Source organism: Rhineura floridana, chromosome 1, assembly GCF_030035675.1.
Source record: "Rhineura floridana isolate rRhiFlo1 chromosome 1, rRhiFlo1.hap2, whole genome shotgun sequence".
Classification (NCBI taxonomy): domain Eukaryota; kingdom Metazoa; phylum Chordata; class Lepidosauria; order Squamata; family Rhineuridae; genus Rhineura; species Rhineura floridana.
In genome coordinates, this window is record NC_084480.1 from 319,388,719 (window position 1) to 319,403,327 (window position 14,609).

Here is a 14,609-nt window from a genome sequence, read left to right on the forward strand (position 1 = left end):
GGGGGATTTTCATGTTTTGCCTGTTTTGAAAAGGGGAATTTAAGCCAATGAATAGGTTGAAGGAAAGAATAGGCATGTCAGACACGCATTTTGGAAATCCTGTTTTTCATGCAACATGTGGCCTGAGCATAAAGGGAGGTGGAACAGGAGGGCCAGGGTTGTTTGGTTTCCTTTTTTTTTTGCTCATCTACTGTTCTGGGTTGCCAAATTCACCCCATTCCATTAAAATCTTTACCTGGTCTTTGACACCTGTGATGTGTATTTTTAGGACCCACCCTATTTTCTGTGATGTTGAGGTTGCTTTTAACTGTTTTAATTATGTTTTAAAAAATTGTTGTAACCTGACCTGGGACCTCTGGGTGAAGGACAAATAATAATATTATCATCACCAACGAAAGGTGGGAATTGAAGCCGTCAAAGCTCCTCATACCTGTTACCTCCTGGGTCATTTCATCAACACCGAGGGCCACATTCCCTTCTGGGCAAACTCCCAAGGTCCACATGCCCATAGTGGGTGGGGCCAGAGGCCAACATGGGTGGAGCAATAAATGTAAATGTTACCTTTGCACAGTAGGGTAGTTCCTGGACACACTTGCACATCCCTCTCTGTCCTCCATTCAGGCAAGCACCATCAGAGTTAAGGACGACTCAGCCAGGCAAAAGCACTCACTCTCCATCCCTCCCTGACCTGGCTTTGCACCCCAAATGTTTTTGCTGGGCTAGAATGTGTCCTCTTACTTGTCTGGATAGAGAACAGCAAGGGGTGTTGGAGTGTATGTAGAAACTAGCTTCCTGCACAAAAGTAAAATGTGCACAAACTGCTCCACCCACTTTTACCTCTGGCTCCAACTCACCACTGGATGTGGCCCTCATAGGGCTGCCCAGACAGGAATGCAGCCCTTGGCCTGAAAAAGTTTCCCACCCTTGGTCTTGGGGATTGTGCCGAGGGCGTCGCATAAAAACGTGGGCACTGAGGTGGGACTACAAGGCAGAGCAAGGGATGGCTCCAGGCCTAGGTGTTCTGGGAGGCCGTTCCAAACCTGTGGGGCGTCAAGGGAGAATGGGCGGACTCTTTAGAGGGAAGGGGAGAACTGAGGGTGGATTCTGGGATTGAAGAGCAGAGAGATAAAGGGGGGGGAGGCCATCAAGTCAGTGCAGGGATTTATGGAGGGGTGTCACAAAGTCAGAGAGAGATTTGATTTGGACTGCAGATTTTGGAAAGAGGTGACCACAGAGAACCAAAGAGGAGAAGGCGGCAGCAGCAGTAGTAGTGAGGCCTTGTCTTCAGAAACAACAGCTATTAATTGGAGGGGTGTAGTGTTTTTACTATTGGCATAGAGGTTGTGCTCCTGGGGTAGCCATTGATAAATGTAATTGGACAGCCTTCAAGTCGATCCCGAGTTATGGCAACCCTCTGAATAGGGTTTTCATGGTAAGCGGTATTCAGAGGGGGTTACCACTGCCTCCTTCTGAGGCTGAAAGGCAGTGACTGGCCCAAGGTCACCCAGTGAGCTTCATGGCTGTGTGGGGATTCGAACCCTGGTCTCCCAGGTCATAGTCCAACACCTGAACCACTACACCACACTGGTAGCCATTGATGCATCACCAGAAAAGCGGAGGGGTATGAAACTTCCATGTGCTAATTGATATGTATAGATGCACATTTAGAAATAATGACTAATTTAAAACAGGAACACAATGCAACTCACCACAGTGGGGAGGCTGTGGCCAGGTGACCTGTGTGTCTGCTCAGTCTGTGGGTGGATTTTTAAAAAAAAGGTTTTGAGATGTGTCACGCAAGGGCTGTGGTTTGAAATGAACGAGGAAAAAATGTGCACTTCCACTGTCCACATGGAATCGCGATTGTCACTGCTGGATCACCAGCAAACTCTCCTCAAAATGTTTCCAAAGCAAAGCGTTTCTTGACCCATCCCTCATCTCACAATGGCAACTGCTCCATAGCTGCTCCCTCCCTCCCTAGCCCCTCCACACCACTCACCTTATAAGGCTAGATAAGGGTCAGCAACTGATGGGGCCCTAGAAAAAAATGGGCATCTTGGTTGGCCATTGCCAGCCCCAGAGGCAAAAAAGCAAGAAACATCTGTTGCGACAGGACTTGGGAGAACCACTGGGTAGCTGATCAAAGCACCGCAGAGTGATGTGCTCCGAGTTTTAGTCTGAACTTGCAATGAGCTGTCCAAGGCAATTTCAGTTTGGACTAAAACCCAGAGCGGATTCACTGTCCCACTGACATCGAAGCCACCAGCCTCCACAGGATCAAGGGTTGCCCTCTAGCAAAGCCAGTTGCTGATCAGGTGCAAGGACTGCATCCCTTCCTCCTTAAACACAGCATCTAGCACTAGCTGGCACGAAGCGGTGTCAAAATGATAGTGGCAGCAGAAAAGACACCGTTATTGCTGCACAAATGCTGATCCAAGCACATCCCAAAGCACACACTGCAATGGTAAGATCTCCTTGACTCCAGTAAATTTGCTAAGAGGAAACCTTGCGTCTTGAAATTATGGGTTCACCCACATGCAAACTTGAGACAACGCTGGGACAAGGGGAAGGGGGCAGCGGGCAGGCAGGGGAGAGAGCGACTGTTTAGCAGTCCTAAAAAGAGAGAAAGCGAAGGCTGAACCACTGCTGGAGTTTGGGAGTAATCAGTAAGCTGCTATGAAATGCATGATTCATAACATTTCAAGAGAGCTTTGTTTTGTTTTGAAAGGTGGCTAACAAATTGTATAGTCGATAAGGGGTGGTGAGCATCCAATATAATGTGTAGAAAAAGGGGTCAAAGACCAGAATGCTGAGGTTTTTTTTGGAACACTGGTTTTATTGCAAGACTGTATAAGATGATTGTGATCAATACAATACAGGAACAAAATTGTTCATTTAACCATTGCAAAAGTTCATTATCCCCTGATGAAGACCTGTGATTACGGGCTGAAACGCGTTGGGCTTTTTTGAAAAAACCTTGCAATAAAACCAGTTTTCCAAAAAAAACCTCAGCATTCTGATCTTTGACCCCTTTTTCTACATGTAACAAATTGTATAGCAATCGTCCAGGTCACATCCACATCATCCATTTAAGAGTCTCCTAACAACGGTCTGCGCCCTTAACAAACTACGGTTCCCAGGATTCGTTGGGGGAAGCCAGTGCTGTTTAAAGTGGTCTAAGAGAGCTTCCAATGGGTGGTCGGGATGAGCCCCCGACAGGCACTTCTGTGCCCACATGGTCAAGAGGAAACCTATTGCTAGGGCAGGTCTTCAAGGGAGTGAAACAGCTCTGGATTTGGTGCACTGCGCTTGCACAGATTTAATTGGGGTTTCGTTGCCTTGCTGGCATTTGGAGGACTGTACTCTGCTCAAAGCCTCCCCACACCTAATACTCATATGTATTATGCAGACCCCAATGTTTTTTGGAGGAATGCAAAGTAGCCTACATTAAGGGACATGACATGAACCCATCCGTACACTATGCTCAGCATCTAAGGCCCTCCTCTGGGTGCCTACTCTGAGGGAAGCTCGGAGGGTGGCAACACTGGAGAGGGCCTTCTCAGTGGTGGCCCCCAAATTATGGAATGATCTATCTGACGAGATGCGCCTGGCATCAACACTGTTATCTTTTTGGCGCCAGGTCAAGACTTCCCTCTTCTCCCAGGCATTTTAGCACGTGTTTTTAAATTGTTTTTAATTTTTTTAAAAAACTGTGTTTTTAAATTGTTTTTTGTATTAAAATTTGTATATTTGTTTTTATTGTTTTTAATTGCTGTAAACCGCCCAGACAGCCTTGGCTATGGGGCGGTATATAAATATAATAAATAAATAAATAAGGGAAGGGCCATAGTTCATAGTTTAGTGGTAAAGCGCATCCTTCGTATGCAGAAGGCTCCAGGCTCAGCCCCAGAACACATCTCCAGGTAGGGCTGGGAATGTCCCCTGCCTGAAACCATGCATAGCTGCTGGTTGTCGGTGCTGACAATATTAAGCTAGTTGGATCAATGATCTGATCCAATATAAGGCAGTTCCCTGTGTTCCTCTGTATCCCAGTACAGCTGGCAGCTCTGGTTTCTGACAGGTCCACAAGCAGCTTAGCCTAACAACGACTTTAAAATTTAGTGTATTTTTATGTATTTATTACATTTATACCTCACCTTTTCTCCAAGGAGCTAGAGGTGGAATACATGATCCTTGCCCTCCCTGTTTTATCCTCAGAACAGCTCTGTGAGGCAGGCTAGGCTGAGAGACACTGACCAGCTCAAGTCATCTTCATGGCTGAGTTGTTGTTGTTATGTGCCTTCAAGTCAACTACGACTTATGGTGACCTTCTGAATCAGCGACCTCCAAGAGCACCTGTCATGAACCACCCTGCTCAGAACTTGTAAGTTCAGGTCTGTGGCTTCCTTTATGGAATCAATCCATCTCTTGTTTGGCCTTCCTCTTTTTCTACTCCCATCTGTTTTCCCCAGCATTATTATCTTTTCTAGTGAATCCTGTCTTCTCATTATGTGTCCAAAGTATGATAATCTCAGTTTCATCATTATGGCTTCTAGTGACAGTTCTGGTTTGATTTGTTCCAACACCCAATTATTTGTCTTTTTTGCAGTCCATGGTATGCGCAAAGCTCTCTTGCAACACCACATTTCAAATGAGTTCATTTCTCTCTTATCCGCTTTTTTCACTGTCCAACTTTCACATCCATACATAGAGATCGGGAATACCAGGGTGGTTCATGACAGATGCTCTTGGAGGTCGCTGATTCTTAGGGTTGCCGTAAGTCGTAATCGACTTGAAGGCACATAGCAACAACAACAATTGTCCTACAATCTATTTTGTCCAGAATGAACCTCATAGGCAGGGTGAGATGGCAGGCCGCACACTACGGCATGCCTTAATGTCCAAGCACGCACATTTACGTGGATGTGCGCTAGAGACCCTTAACCCACTCAGGCACGCAACCGTGGGCTGACCTGGGAAGGAGGCCGAACCCCGAAGCCTAGGAATTCCCATTTAACAACATTTTAACTGGCAGTGGAAGCTTGTTGATGAGGGCAAGTGGGGCGCCGTCCCACCAATCCCTTCCTGCCCTCAGCCAGCCCCCACCACAGTCCAGGGAAGAGCTACTGCCTGTCTGCTTCCCCTTCCTTAGTCTGCGTTGCCCCTTGTAGAACTCAGGAGGGCAGGGACGAAAGAAGAACTTGTTGGCTTTGCCACTCACTGGCTCTGACTCTGGCTCCACCTCCTGTGGGTCTGCTGCCCCACCGGTCCCAATGGGCTCTAGCTACCTCTGTTAACTGGACGCACACAAAAGGAAAGCAGGGGCCACTCCTAGTTAAATACCGAGTGTACAAAAATCCCAGAATCCTCTGCTGCTTAAGCCAAGATGTCCACTTGTTGCTGGGCCCAAGCCATTTCAGATCTAACCAGACACTGTGCCAAGAGAGAGGGGAAATGGTGCACTGATCTGCCGCCTTTAGGCCCCTTGATGGCTTTGGATCCTGGGACTGATGACCCACTGTGGCCAGCTCTGGCGAGAGTCTTGGTCCTCAAGAGGCCTCCCATCCATGCAACTTACAGAGCCAAGCCTGCTTATCTTTACAACCGAGATAATATTTTATTTTTTGCAGCTCGCCTGTGTGAAATTCAGCCTCCCTCCTCCTGTCACCGACTATTTATCCAGCCATCTTATCTCCTTGGCCAGCTACAGCGGGCCCACAGCCTTCCAGCTCCCAAATTTCCACTCTTCCAAGTCCTTCTCTCTTGGAACCCCTCCTGTTCTCCAAACCTCTTCCAACTCTCCCCCACCCACCCCCAGCCTTCATCTCCCCCACCCACCTTCCTCTCGGGTCCTGGTTTCCCAACCAGAGTCTTCTCTGCTGTTCTGCCTTCGGCTTCCTGGACTCCTTGGCTTGGCCACTCCTGCGCTCTTTCCCTTCAGAGCCCTGGGCCACCTAAGAAGAGCCCTGATGGATCAGACCAAAGGCTCACCTAGTCACAGAAGCATAAGAGGCTGCCCTCCCCTGAGACAGGCCACTGGCCCATCTAGCTCAATATTGTCAACACTTGGAGTAGCCAACGTGATGCCCTCCAGATGATCTGGACTACAACTCCCACCATCCCTGACCATTGGCCTTTCTGGCTGGGGGGGATTATGTGGGTTGCAATCTGGAGGTCAGCACATTGGTTACCCTTGGCCTACACTGACTGGCAGAGGCTTTCCAGGGTTTCAGGCAGGGGTCTCTCCCTTCTGCATGCAAAACACGTGCCCTACCACTGTGACAGACCCACAGGAATCTGACTTCTACTCAGTCAGACTATTGGTCCATCTAGCTCAGTACTGTCTACCCTGACTGGCAGCACAGGCTCTGCAATGTTTCATGCAGGGGACATTCCCAGACCTATCTGGAGATGTCCTTGGGGATTGAACCTGGGACCTTCTGCATGCAAAGTAGATGCTCTGCCACTGAGCTACATTCCTTTCCCCTTGGTACTGTCCCTTTGCCTGCCAGTGAGCCAGATGACTGTACCTCACCGCCTTAGGCCACGTGCCCATTTTCTCCCAGCTACACTGACCTTTCAACTTCACTCACAGAAGCTGGGCTGCCCAACACCATTCCGTGACCCAATATTCTCCCTCTGCTGTTAGATTGTTCTTGAGCTGAACATTCCTGTGTCTTGAGAGGACTTAAAAGACACAGTCAAGCAATGACCAGGTTTTAGCCCATTCTGGAAAGGCTGGAGAAATCTGTTCTCTGATTTGTGGGAGATAAGGAAGTTAAGGAATTTGGAAGGCAGGAAGGCAAGAGCCCATCTGCAAACACAAAAGGAGGCAATATGGCCTGATGACGTGAGCAAAGTACAATCTCCTGTGTTACAGCCTCGTCTCAGCACATCTGTTAGACATCCCAGAGCATCTTGCAATTTGGGGCATCTCCCATACATACTTGGGTTTAAAAATGGCTCCTCGGCTATGGTCTGAAGGCACATGAGGCCACCACCATGCTGAAGCTAAGCAGGGTCAGCTCTGGTCAGTGCCTGGATGGGAGACCGCCTGAGAACCACATGTATGCCGCCTTGGGTTCCATGGTGAAAGAAAGGTGGGGTATAAATGTAATAAATCAATAAAATAAATAATAATAAATAAATAAAAATGCACAGCTAATAGCGGTTTACAAAACAAGAGCTTATCTGCTGCATCAGTGCAAAGTGAGGCCATTGCATCCTGCAACCTGTTCACACAGTGGCCCGGCCAGACGCCCTGATGGGAAGTCCACAAGCAGGACACAAGCGCAACAGCCCTCTCTTCACTTGTGCTGCCCAGCAACTGATAGGCAGAGTCGGACTCCCTCTGACAGTGAAAGGAGAACACAGCCGTTGGATCTGGCAGCCACTGATAGTCTTATCCTCCAGTAATTGGTCTAATTCCCTTTTAAACTCGTCCAAGTTGGTGGCCATCGCAGCATCCGGTGCCAGCAAATTCTACAATTTACCTAAGCGCTGTGTGAAGAAATGTATTCCTTTTTGTCTGCCCTGAACCTGCCAAAGTTCACCTTCATTGGATGGCCCAGTTTCTAGTATTATATGAAAAGGAGAAGAACTTCTTTCTATGCACTTTCTCCATTCCATGCGTCATCTTATGCACCTCTGTCATGTTGCACCCTGCCCCTTAACTTCTTCTAAACGAAAAAGCCCCAAATGTTGGAACCTTCCCTCATAGGGGAGTTGCTTCATCTCCTTGATCACTTTCGTTGCCCTTTTCTCTGTTTCATCATCATTTCTCATCGTTTCAAAGCCAGCCTTGGCCAGGCACTGCACTTACGCAGCCAGCACTAATGGCCTCTGGCTCCAGAAGCACACATAACACAGAGCATGGCACCTGTACAGTCCCTACAGCATGTTCCTTGCCTTTAATAGCTGCCAGCCAGCAGGTAGGGATTCTCTTCACCCAGAAGCACCCTGAATAGTACCTGCCAAACTTCTTTCTCCTAGGAAGAAGATACTAAACGCTCCACGAGCCCTCGTGGGTGATGAAGTTGGGCCCTAAAGACCCAGGAACAGGCGCAATCTAGGCACATAGGAAGCTGAGTGAGATAGTGGTCCATTTCACCCTGTATCATTAGTGTTAATAATTTCACTTACAGTAGGGCCCCACTCATATGGCGGGTTACATTCCAGACCCCCACCTAAAAGTGAAACCCACCGAAAAGAGGAACTCATTCAATAAAATGGTGCCCGATGCCTGAAAAAAGTGGAACAAGTGCCATATGAGTGGGGCCTTACTCTAATTGAAAGCCGCCGTATTAGCGGAACGCCGAAAAGCGGGGCCCTACTGTATTAATCTCTTCCCATGAGGCGTCTGAAAGCAACACAGCCAGTACCAGATTGCAGCAGGCCTTCAAAGGTGGCAGCGATGTGGCGGCACTATCGCCACTGGGGGCTTAAATAGGCCCAGCCGCGTCAGCACACTGGTGTGCTGCACTCGCATGCCTGCCAACACCCAAGCTGGCAGCGGGGGGGTGTTGACACTCCCGCTGCCATGTTGGCTGACAGCAAGCATGCATGCACAGCATGCTAGCGCACTGACACAGCAACACATCGGCACAGGAAGTGGCATGGCCAGCCCACAGTGGTGGGAGGTTGTCTTCCACTCTGTGATCCGCGCCAGCATCGGGGCCCACTCTCTGTGACGCTATGCTGGCATGGATTGCAGAGAGGGTCCTACACCTGCCCAGCACCAGGGGCCCCTCTCTGCCACAGGGGCCCTCAGCCAGTGCCCAACATGGGCTTACAAACCAATCTACAGTATAGCATATATAAAACAGTTTACTTACATTGAAAAGTTAAAATTGCATATATAAAAACAATTTTTAAAAAACAATTATAAATATACAAACAGATTAGAACAACAGCAGCAGTTGCCTAAAATCAATTCAAATTCAAAACAGATACCAGCTGGGATAAAGATCTTCATAGAATAATAGAGTTGGAAGGGGCCTGTAAGGCCATCAAGTCCAACCCCCTGCTCAATGCAGGAATCCAAATCAAAGCATTCCCGACAGATGGCTGTCTGTGGATAGAATCATAGAATAGTGGAAGAGGCCTGTAAGGCCATCAAGTCCAACCCCCTGCTCAATGCAGGAATCCAAATCAAAGCATTCCCGACAAATGGCTGTCCAGCTGCCTCTAGAATGCCTCCAGTAGAATGTCTCCAATCTTAGAAGGCTTGTTGAAAGAGGAAGTCTTTAGCAGGTGCTGAAAAGACAACAGAGAAGGCACCTATCTGATATGCAGTGGGAGGGAGTTCCAAAAGGTAGGTGCTGCCACACTAAATCCCCGATGGTGATATTGTGCAGAACGGGTCTCCTGATAGGACGATATCTGCAGGATGCCCTCCCCTGCAGAACACAGTGATCACTTGGGTATATGGAGGATGAGACAATCTGTTAGGTATCCTGGTTCCAAGCTGTACAGGGCTTTGTACCCCAGTATTAGCACCTTGAACCTAGCTCAGTATGGCCCACACTGACTGGCAGCAGCTCTCCAGTGTTTCAGACAGGGGTCTCTCCTGAAGATGCCAGGGACTGAACCTTCTGCATGCAAAGCAGATGCCCGGCCCCTGAGCTATGGCCTTGCCCAAATTCTCTGCTGACGAGCTCTAGGAATGGAACTTAGTTGCCCTCTAACTCCACAAGAGGATGCAACACAAAGTGGAGATTTAGGAGAAGGAATAGGGTTAGGGACAGCTGTTGCTCCTTCTCTGTCAAGGCAATTCCTCAGCGTCAAGGTGGTACATACACTGCCTGGAAATAAAGGCAAAAGCTATGGCGGCATACAGTGATTTGGGATCAATATATTTTTTCAGAGATGAGCTGGTCATATTGGGCCAACTCCCAAAGTTTGGATGGTTTGCCACAGAACCACCGGGCTCCACTACAGAAGCAGCTGCTTTAGGTAAGGCAATGCCTTATGCATATGGACCTCCAAGTGAACATCTGTGACAAGATTTTGGATTTAGGAAAAGAGAAAACCCCACAATTTCAAAAGGCTGTGGTTGTGATTAGACCGGGGCTAATAAATCATCATCATCATTTCATTTACAGAAATTGCAGCTATTGGTTAACGAGAGGGTCCACAAACATCCCTGCCAGGTGGTACACATCCTACTTCATCTCTTCCTTCCTCCTACAGCTGTGATGGAGAACCTCCAGCCCACAGGCCTAATTGTTTTGGTCAAGCCACGATGACCTGCCCTACACCTGATGTTGTATATGATGTTGGGGGAAGGGGGAGATAAAAATACACTGGGCAACAGGGGTGTGTGGAAGCATTGCCGAGCAGTGGCACTGCAAAGCCTTGTGCATGGTGCTTTGCATGCCCGACAATCAGCTGATCCTCAGGGCTTGTGAAGCACCATGAGCCAGGCTTTGTAAGCCCTGAGGATCAGCTGAACCTCAGGGCCTGAAGAGCACCGTCCCTTTGCATGCGCAGTTTGAGTTCAAAAACAGGTCACCTGACATCACTGTGACAAACCTGGCTTGCAGTGGGTGGGAGAAACACCACAAGGTGGAATTCTCTCTTCCCCCTGCACAACTTTTAAAGATACAGAAGACCTCTTGGAGGCTGGGCCTGGCAACCGAGCCCTTCTGTATCTTTAAAAGTTGTGCAGGGGGAAGGGAGAATCCCACCTTGTGGTTTTTCCCATTACATTGTTGCAAGAACACCTGCACTTGGCTGACTTTCTCTTCTCCTAAAGATACAGGATCAGTCTCAGGCCCTGAACCTGGCAACCCTACTCCAAAAGCATCTCAATGATAACAGAGTGTGCTCAGTGAACACTGAGGCCATATCTGCACCTAAAATTTAGAGCACTATGATGCCACTTTAGGAACCATGGCTTGCCCCAAAGAACCTTGGGAACTGTAGTTTATTAAGGCGGGAGTTGTTAGGAGACCCCAATTTACAATCAATCCCTCTTCCCAGGGAACTCAGGGAATTTAGCTCTGGGAGGGGAATAGGGGTCTCAAAATTCTCCACACTCTTCACAAACTACATTTCCCAAGAATTCCCAAGTCCTTGGCAAGCCCAAGGTTTTTTCATCCCCAGCCCCACACGCTATGACCTGGAGGACTTCGAAACAACGAGACATGCTTGATGTTTACTAGATGTCAGTGTTTTTACTTTATGACCTATTTTTCCCCCACGCCCTCTCTGCGCACCACTCCCTCTGGTGAAAGTCTACAAAACTACTAGATAGCACCATCACAGTTTAGGTTGAATTATTTTGTTTATTTATTAAATTTCTATCCAGCCCTTCCTCCCAGAAGGAGCCCAGAGAGGCAAACAAAAACATTAAAAGCACTTTAAAACATCTCAAAAACAAAAGACTTTGAAACATATTAAAACAAAACATCTTAAAAACATCTTTAAAAAACAACTTTAAAAACATCTTAGAAAGCAATTCTAGCACAGACTGGGATAAGGTCTCCGCTTAAAAGGCTTGTTGAAAAAGGTCTTGAGCACATGCTGAAAAGACAACAGAGACAGCGCCTGTCTAATATTTAAGGGGTGGGAATTATAACGGGTTGGTGCCACAAAACATAGGAAAACTATTTCCTATGTTGTGCGGAACAGACCTCCTGATAAGATGGTATCTGCAAGAGGCCTTCACCTGCAGAGCGCAGTGTTTGACTGTATATGTAAGGGATAAGATGGTCTTTCAGGTATCCTGGTCCAAAGCTGTATAGGGCTTTGTACACCACAACCAGCACCTTGAACTTGGCCTGGTAGCAAAGGGGCAGCCAGTGCAATTCTTTCAGCAGCGAGGTGACATGTTGGCAATACCCTGCCCCAGTGAGCAGTGAATGTGGTAAACAATAACGGCTCCAATGCCACATTACTAAAACACTGCACAAAAGACCTTTGCAGTGGTGACATGCAAGCCAAAGGCGTTAGAAGTACCCTGACTCAGCCCAAGGCACCTGGTCCCTATTCTCTGCAGCAGCCACAAGCAACCTCAGATCCTACCACGTTTGATAACCTCAACAAGCCTCTGAGCCTTCCCTGCCCACAGCCGTTGTTCTCACAACTTTTCCTGAGGTGCACGTGGAGGATCCTGGCATGCCAGTCCTAGCAGCCATGTTTCCTAATGACACTGAGCATGCATGGACCACTTAATGATTTCTCTGCCGGTTGCATCTTGTTTTTCTTACATATAATTCCATAGAATTCAAATTGCAATACAACAAAATACAATTTAAGGAAAAAAAGAAATAAAAATGGAATTAAACACCATTATGAGCATTTAATGCGACCGGTGTGCCATCTCGCATCTTTAACCACAAATCTACAGACATGCCACAGAGCACTTGATGAAGCTCATGGACCACAATTTGGGAACCCCTGGAATACACAGACCAGCCGTGGCTCAGCAGGATTTCAGACCTGGAGTTTCTCCCAGGCCACCTGGAGATGCCGGGGATTGAACCTGTGCCTTTCTGCATGCAAAGCAGATGCTCTGTTCATGCAAAGCCATCTGTCGGGAATGCCTTGATTTGGATTCCTGCATTGCGCAGGGGGTTGGACTTGATGGCCTTATAGGCCCCTTCCAACTCTACTATTCCATGATTCTGCGAGAGCTAGGGCCCTTCCCCTTGCCATGTGGCCAGCACAGTCCAGCCTGGGACTAATTTGGGCAAACTCCACACTAGGCCGTGTTGCTTCCTAGTGAAGACCCACAGCCCAAGGTCTCCAGATGATTGATTCTCCAAAATCTTGCACCAGGCTTACTTTGCTCTGGATCCCCTATTTTCAGCCCACCTCCTCTGTTCATCCCACTGCCATCTCTCTTCCCTGCTCCGCAGGCACGGCGCAACAGCGTCCCACACTCACCATCCCCTTCCACCTTCTCAGCTGTACGGCTCCAGACGACCTGCCTGCTCTTCAGGCGGACCTGAAACGTCCTCCGCTCGGGCCTCTGGGATTTTTTCTGGTAGAACAAAGTCAGGACGGTGCCCATCTCCAAGCACTTGAGAACCCTGGCGATGTCACCCCCTCCGGCCTCCATCCTGGAGGGGTCCTCCAGGAAGCCATTGGCAAAGCTGTTCAGTCTGGACAGAGACATCATCTCCTTCACCACCGCATGGCCGGGCTAGGAAGGAGCATGTAAACTCGAAAGCCACCACAAAATCCTGGAGGTGAGCTCTGGCTCCTGCAGACCACCCTGGCTGTGGTTTGTATTAAAAACTCTGGCTGGCAATGAAAATATCTCAACAACCTTTTTCTCTCTAAGCTGTGACAGAGAACCAGGTCTGCCTAGATTTCACGTCTCCTTCTCAGTACTGCATAGGACACTGACAGGGATTTTAAAAAATAGATAAATCCAGGACGCCCTTCAGATAGTGGGCTGGAAAGGGTGGAGATGGCACCAGTCTGCAATTCTCGCGGGGGGGGGGCGAATCCAGGAAAAAGTGGATTCGCCGCTGGGAAGAGGCGGTTTGGGTCAGGCCAGGCTCAGAGGGGCTGCATCAACCCACCCGGCAGCGGGTGGGATTGTGGCCCAGGAAGGAAGGGGGGGATGGGAATCTAGCCATTGCTGTGAGGATGGAGATGATGGAGAGGGGTAGGTGGGTTGGTCAGTGGGGGGGGGGTGAGTAGCAACAGGAGAGATAATGCGCTCTACAAGCAGAAGCCCTAGAGAAGCGCCTCCCGAGGTGGGCTTTGCACGGGTGGGAGAGGATCGATGCCCGCGCCCAAGCAGACACCCCACAGGGACCCCCGCCTCACCCCATGCACTCACACCAGGCAAGGGACCTCCGGGAGTGAAGAGGGGCCTCTCCAAATAGCTGCCCCCCTCTGCAGAAATCCCAGGAGGAGATCCCAGGCGGGGTGGCTCCTCTGCAGAGATCCTGGCAGATGCAATTCCTCCTCCCGGGAAGGGAAAGGCGCTGGGAGAGCTTAGCAAGGGATGGGGTGGGGTGGGGTGGGGTGTAGAGGGGGACCCCCTTCCTTTCCCTTAAGCTCTTCTCCCTCCTTCTCTTCCTCCTTTCTCGGTCTTGTCCTCGCTTTATCCCCCGCTGATTAATTTCAGGCTGCTGAAATGGACGCCCAGAGGAAACTGCAATCGCACATGGCCGGAAAGAGACCAGAAAGGAATTTAGGAGGAAAAAAAATCCTGGATCTTAAGAGAAAGCAAAATACGAAAGGGGGGGGCGTGGAAGGAAAGGTGGTGGAGGGCGACATCTAGAGGCGGACGGGAGACCTGGTAGAGGAAGCAAGCGGGAGGGGTCGGTGGTACCAGTCCAGGGTGGCAGGATGCACACACACACACACACACGTGCGCACAGATTGTTGGTGGAACCATCGCCAACATGGTGCCCTCCAGATGTTTTTGAACTGCAACTCGCATCACCAGCAGCCAGCAAAGCTGATATGCTGGCCAGGAATTATGGGAACTGCTGTAGTCCAAACATCTGGAGGGCACCAAGTTGGCAAAGGCTGGAAGAGCCTCCCCAGAAAGACTCACCTGCTTCCTTCTTTATGGTTTTTTCCCCCTCTTTGCCAGGTGAAGACCTTTTTTAAAAAAAATTCTCCAAGGCTTTTATCATCTT

The 14,609-nt window shown here is 49.0% G+C and overlaps 1 protein-coding gene across 1 annotated transcript in view; it reads right to left on the bottom strand.

The window, feature by feature from the left end:
- Positions 1-14,137, bottom strand: part of LOC133375477 (1-phosphatidylinositol 4,5-bisphosphate phosphodiesterase gamma-1-like) — a 122,222-nt gene extending 108,085 nt beyond the window's left edge. Inside the window, exon 1 of the mRNA XM_061607106.1 lies at positions 12,892-14,137. Within this exon, the coding sequence (XP_061463090.1) occupies positions 12,892-13,126 (235 nt within the window). The 5' untranslated portion in view covers positions 13,127-14,137. The remainder of the gene's footprint in view (positions 1-12,891) is intronic.
- Positions 14,138-14,609: the final 472 nt, after the last annotated feature.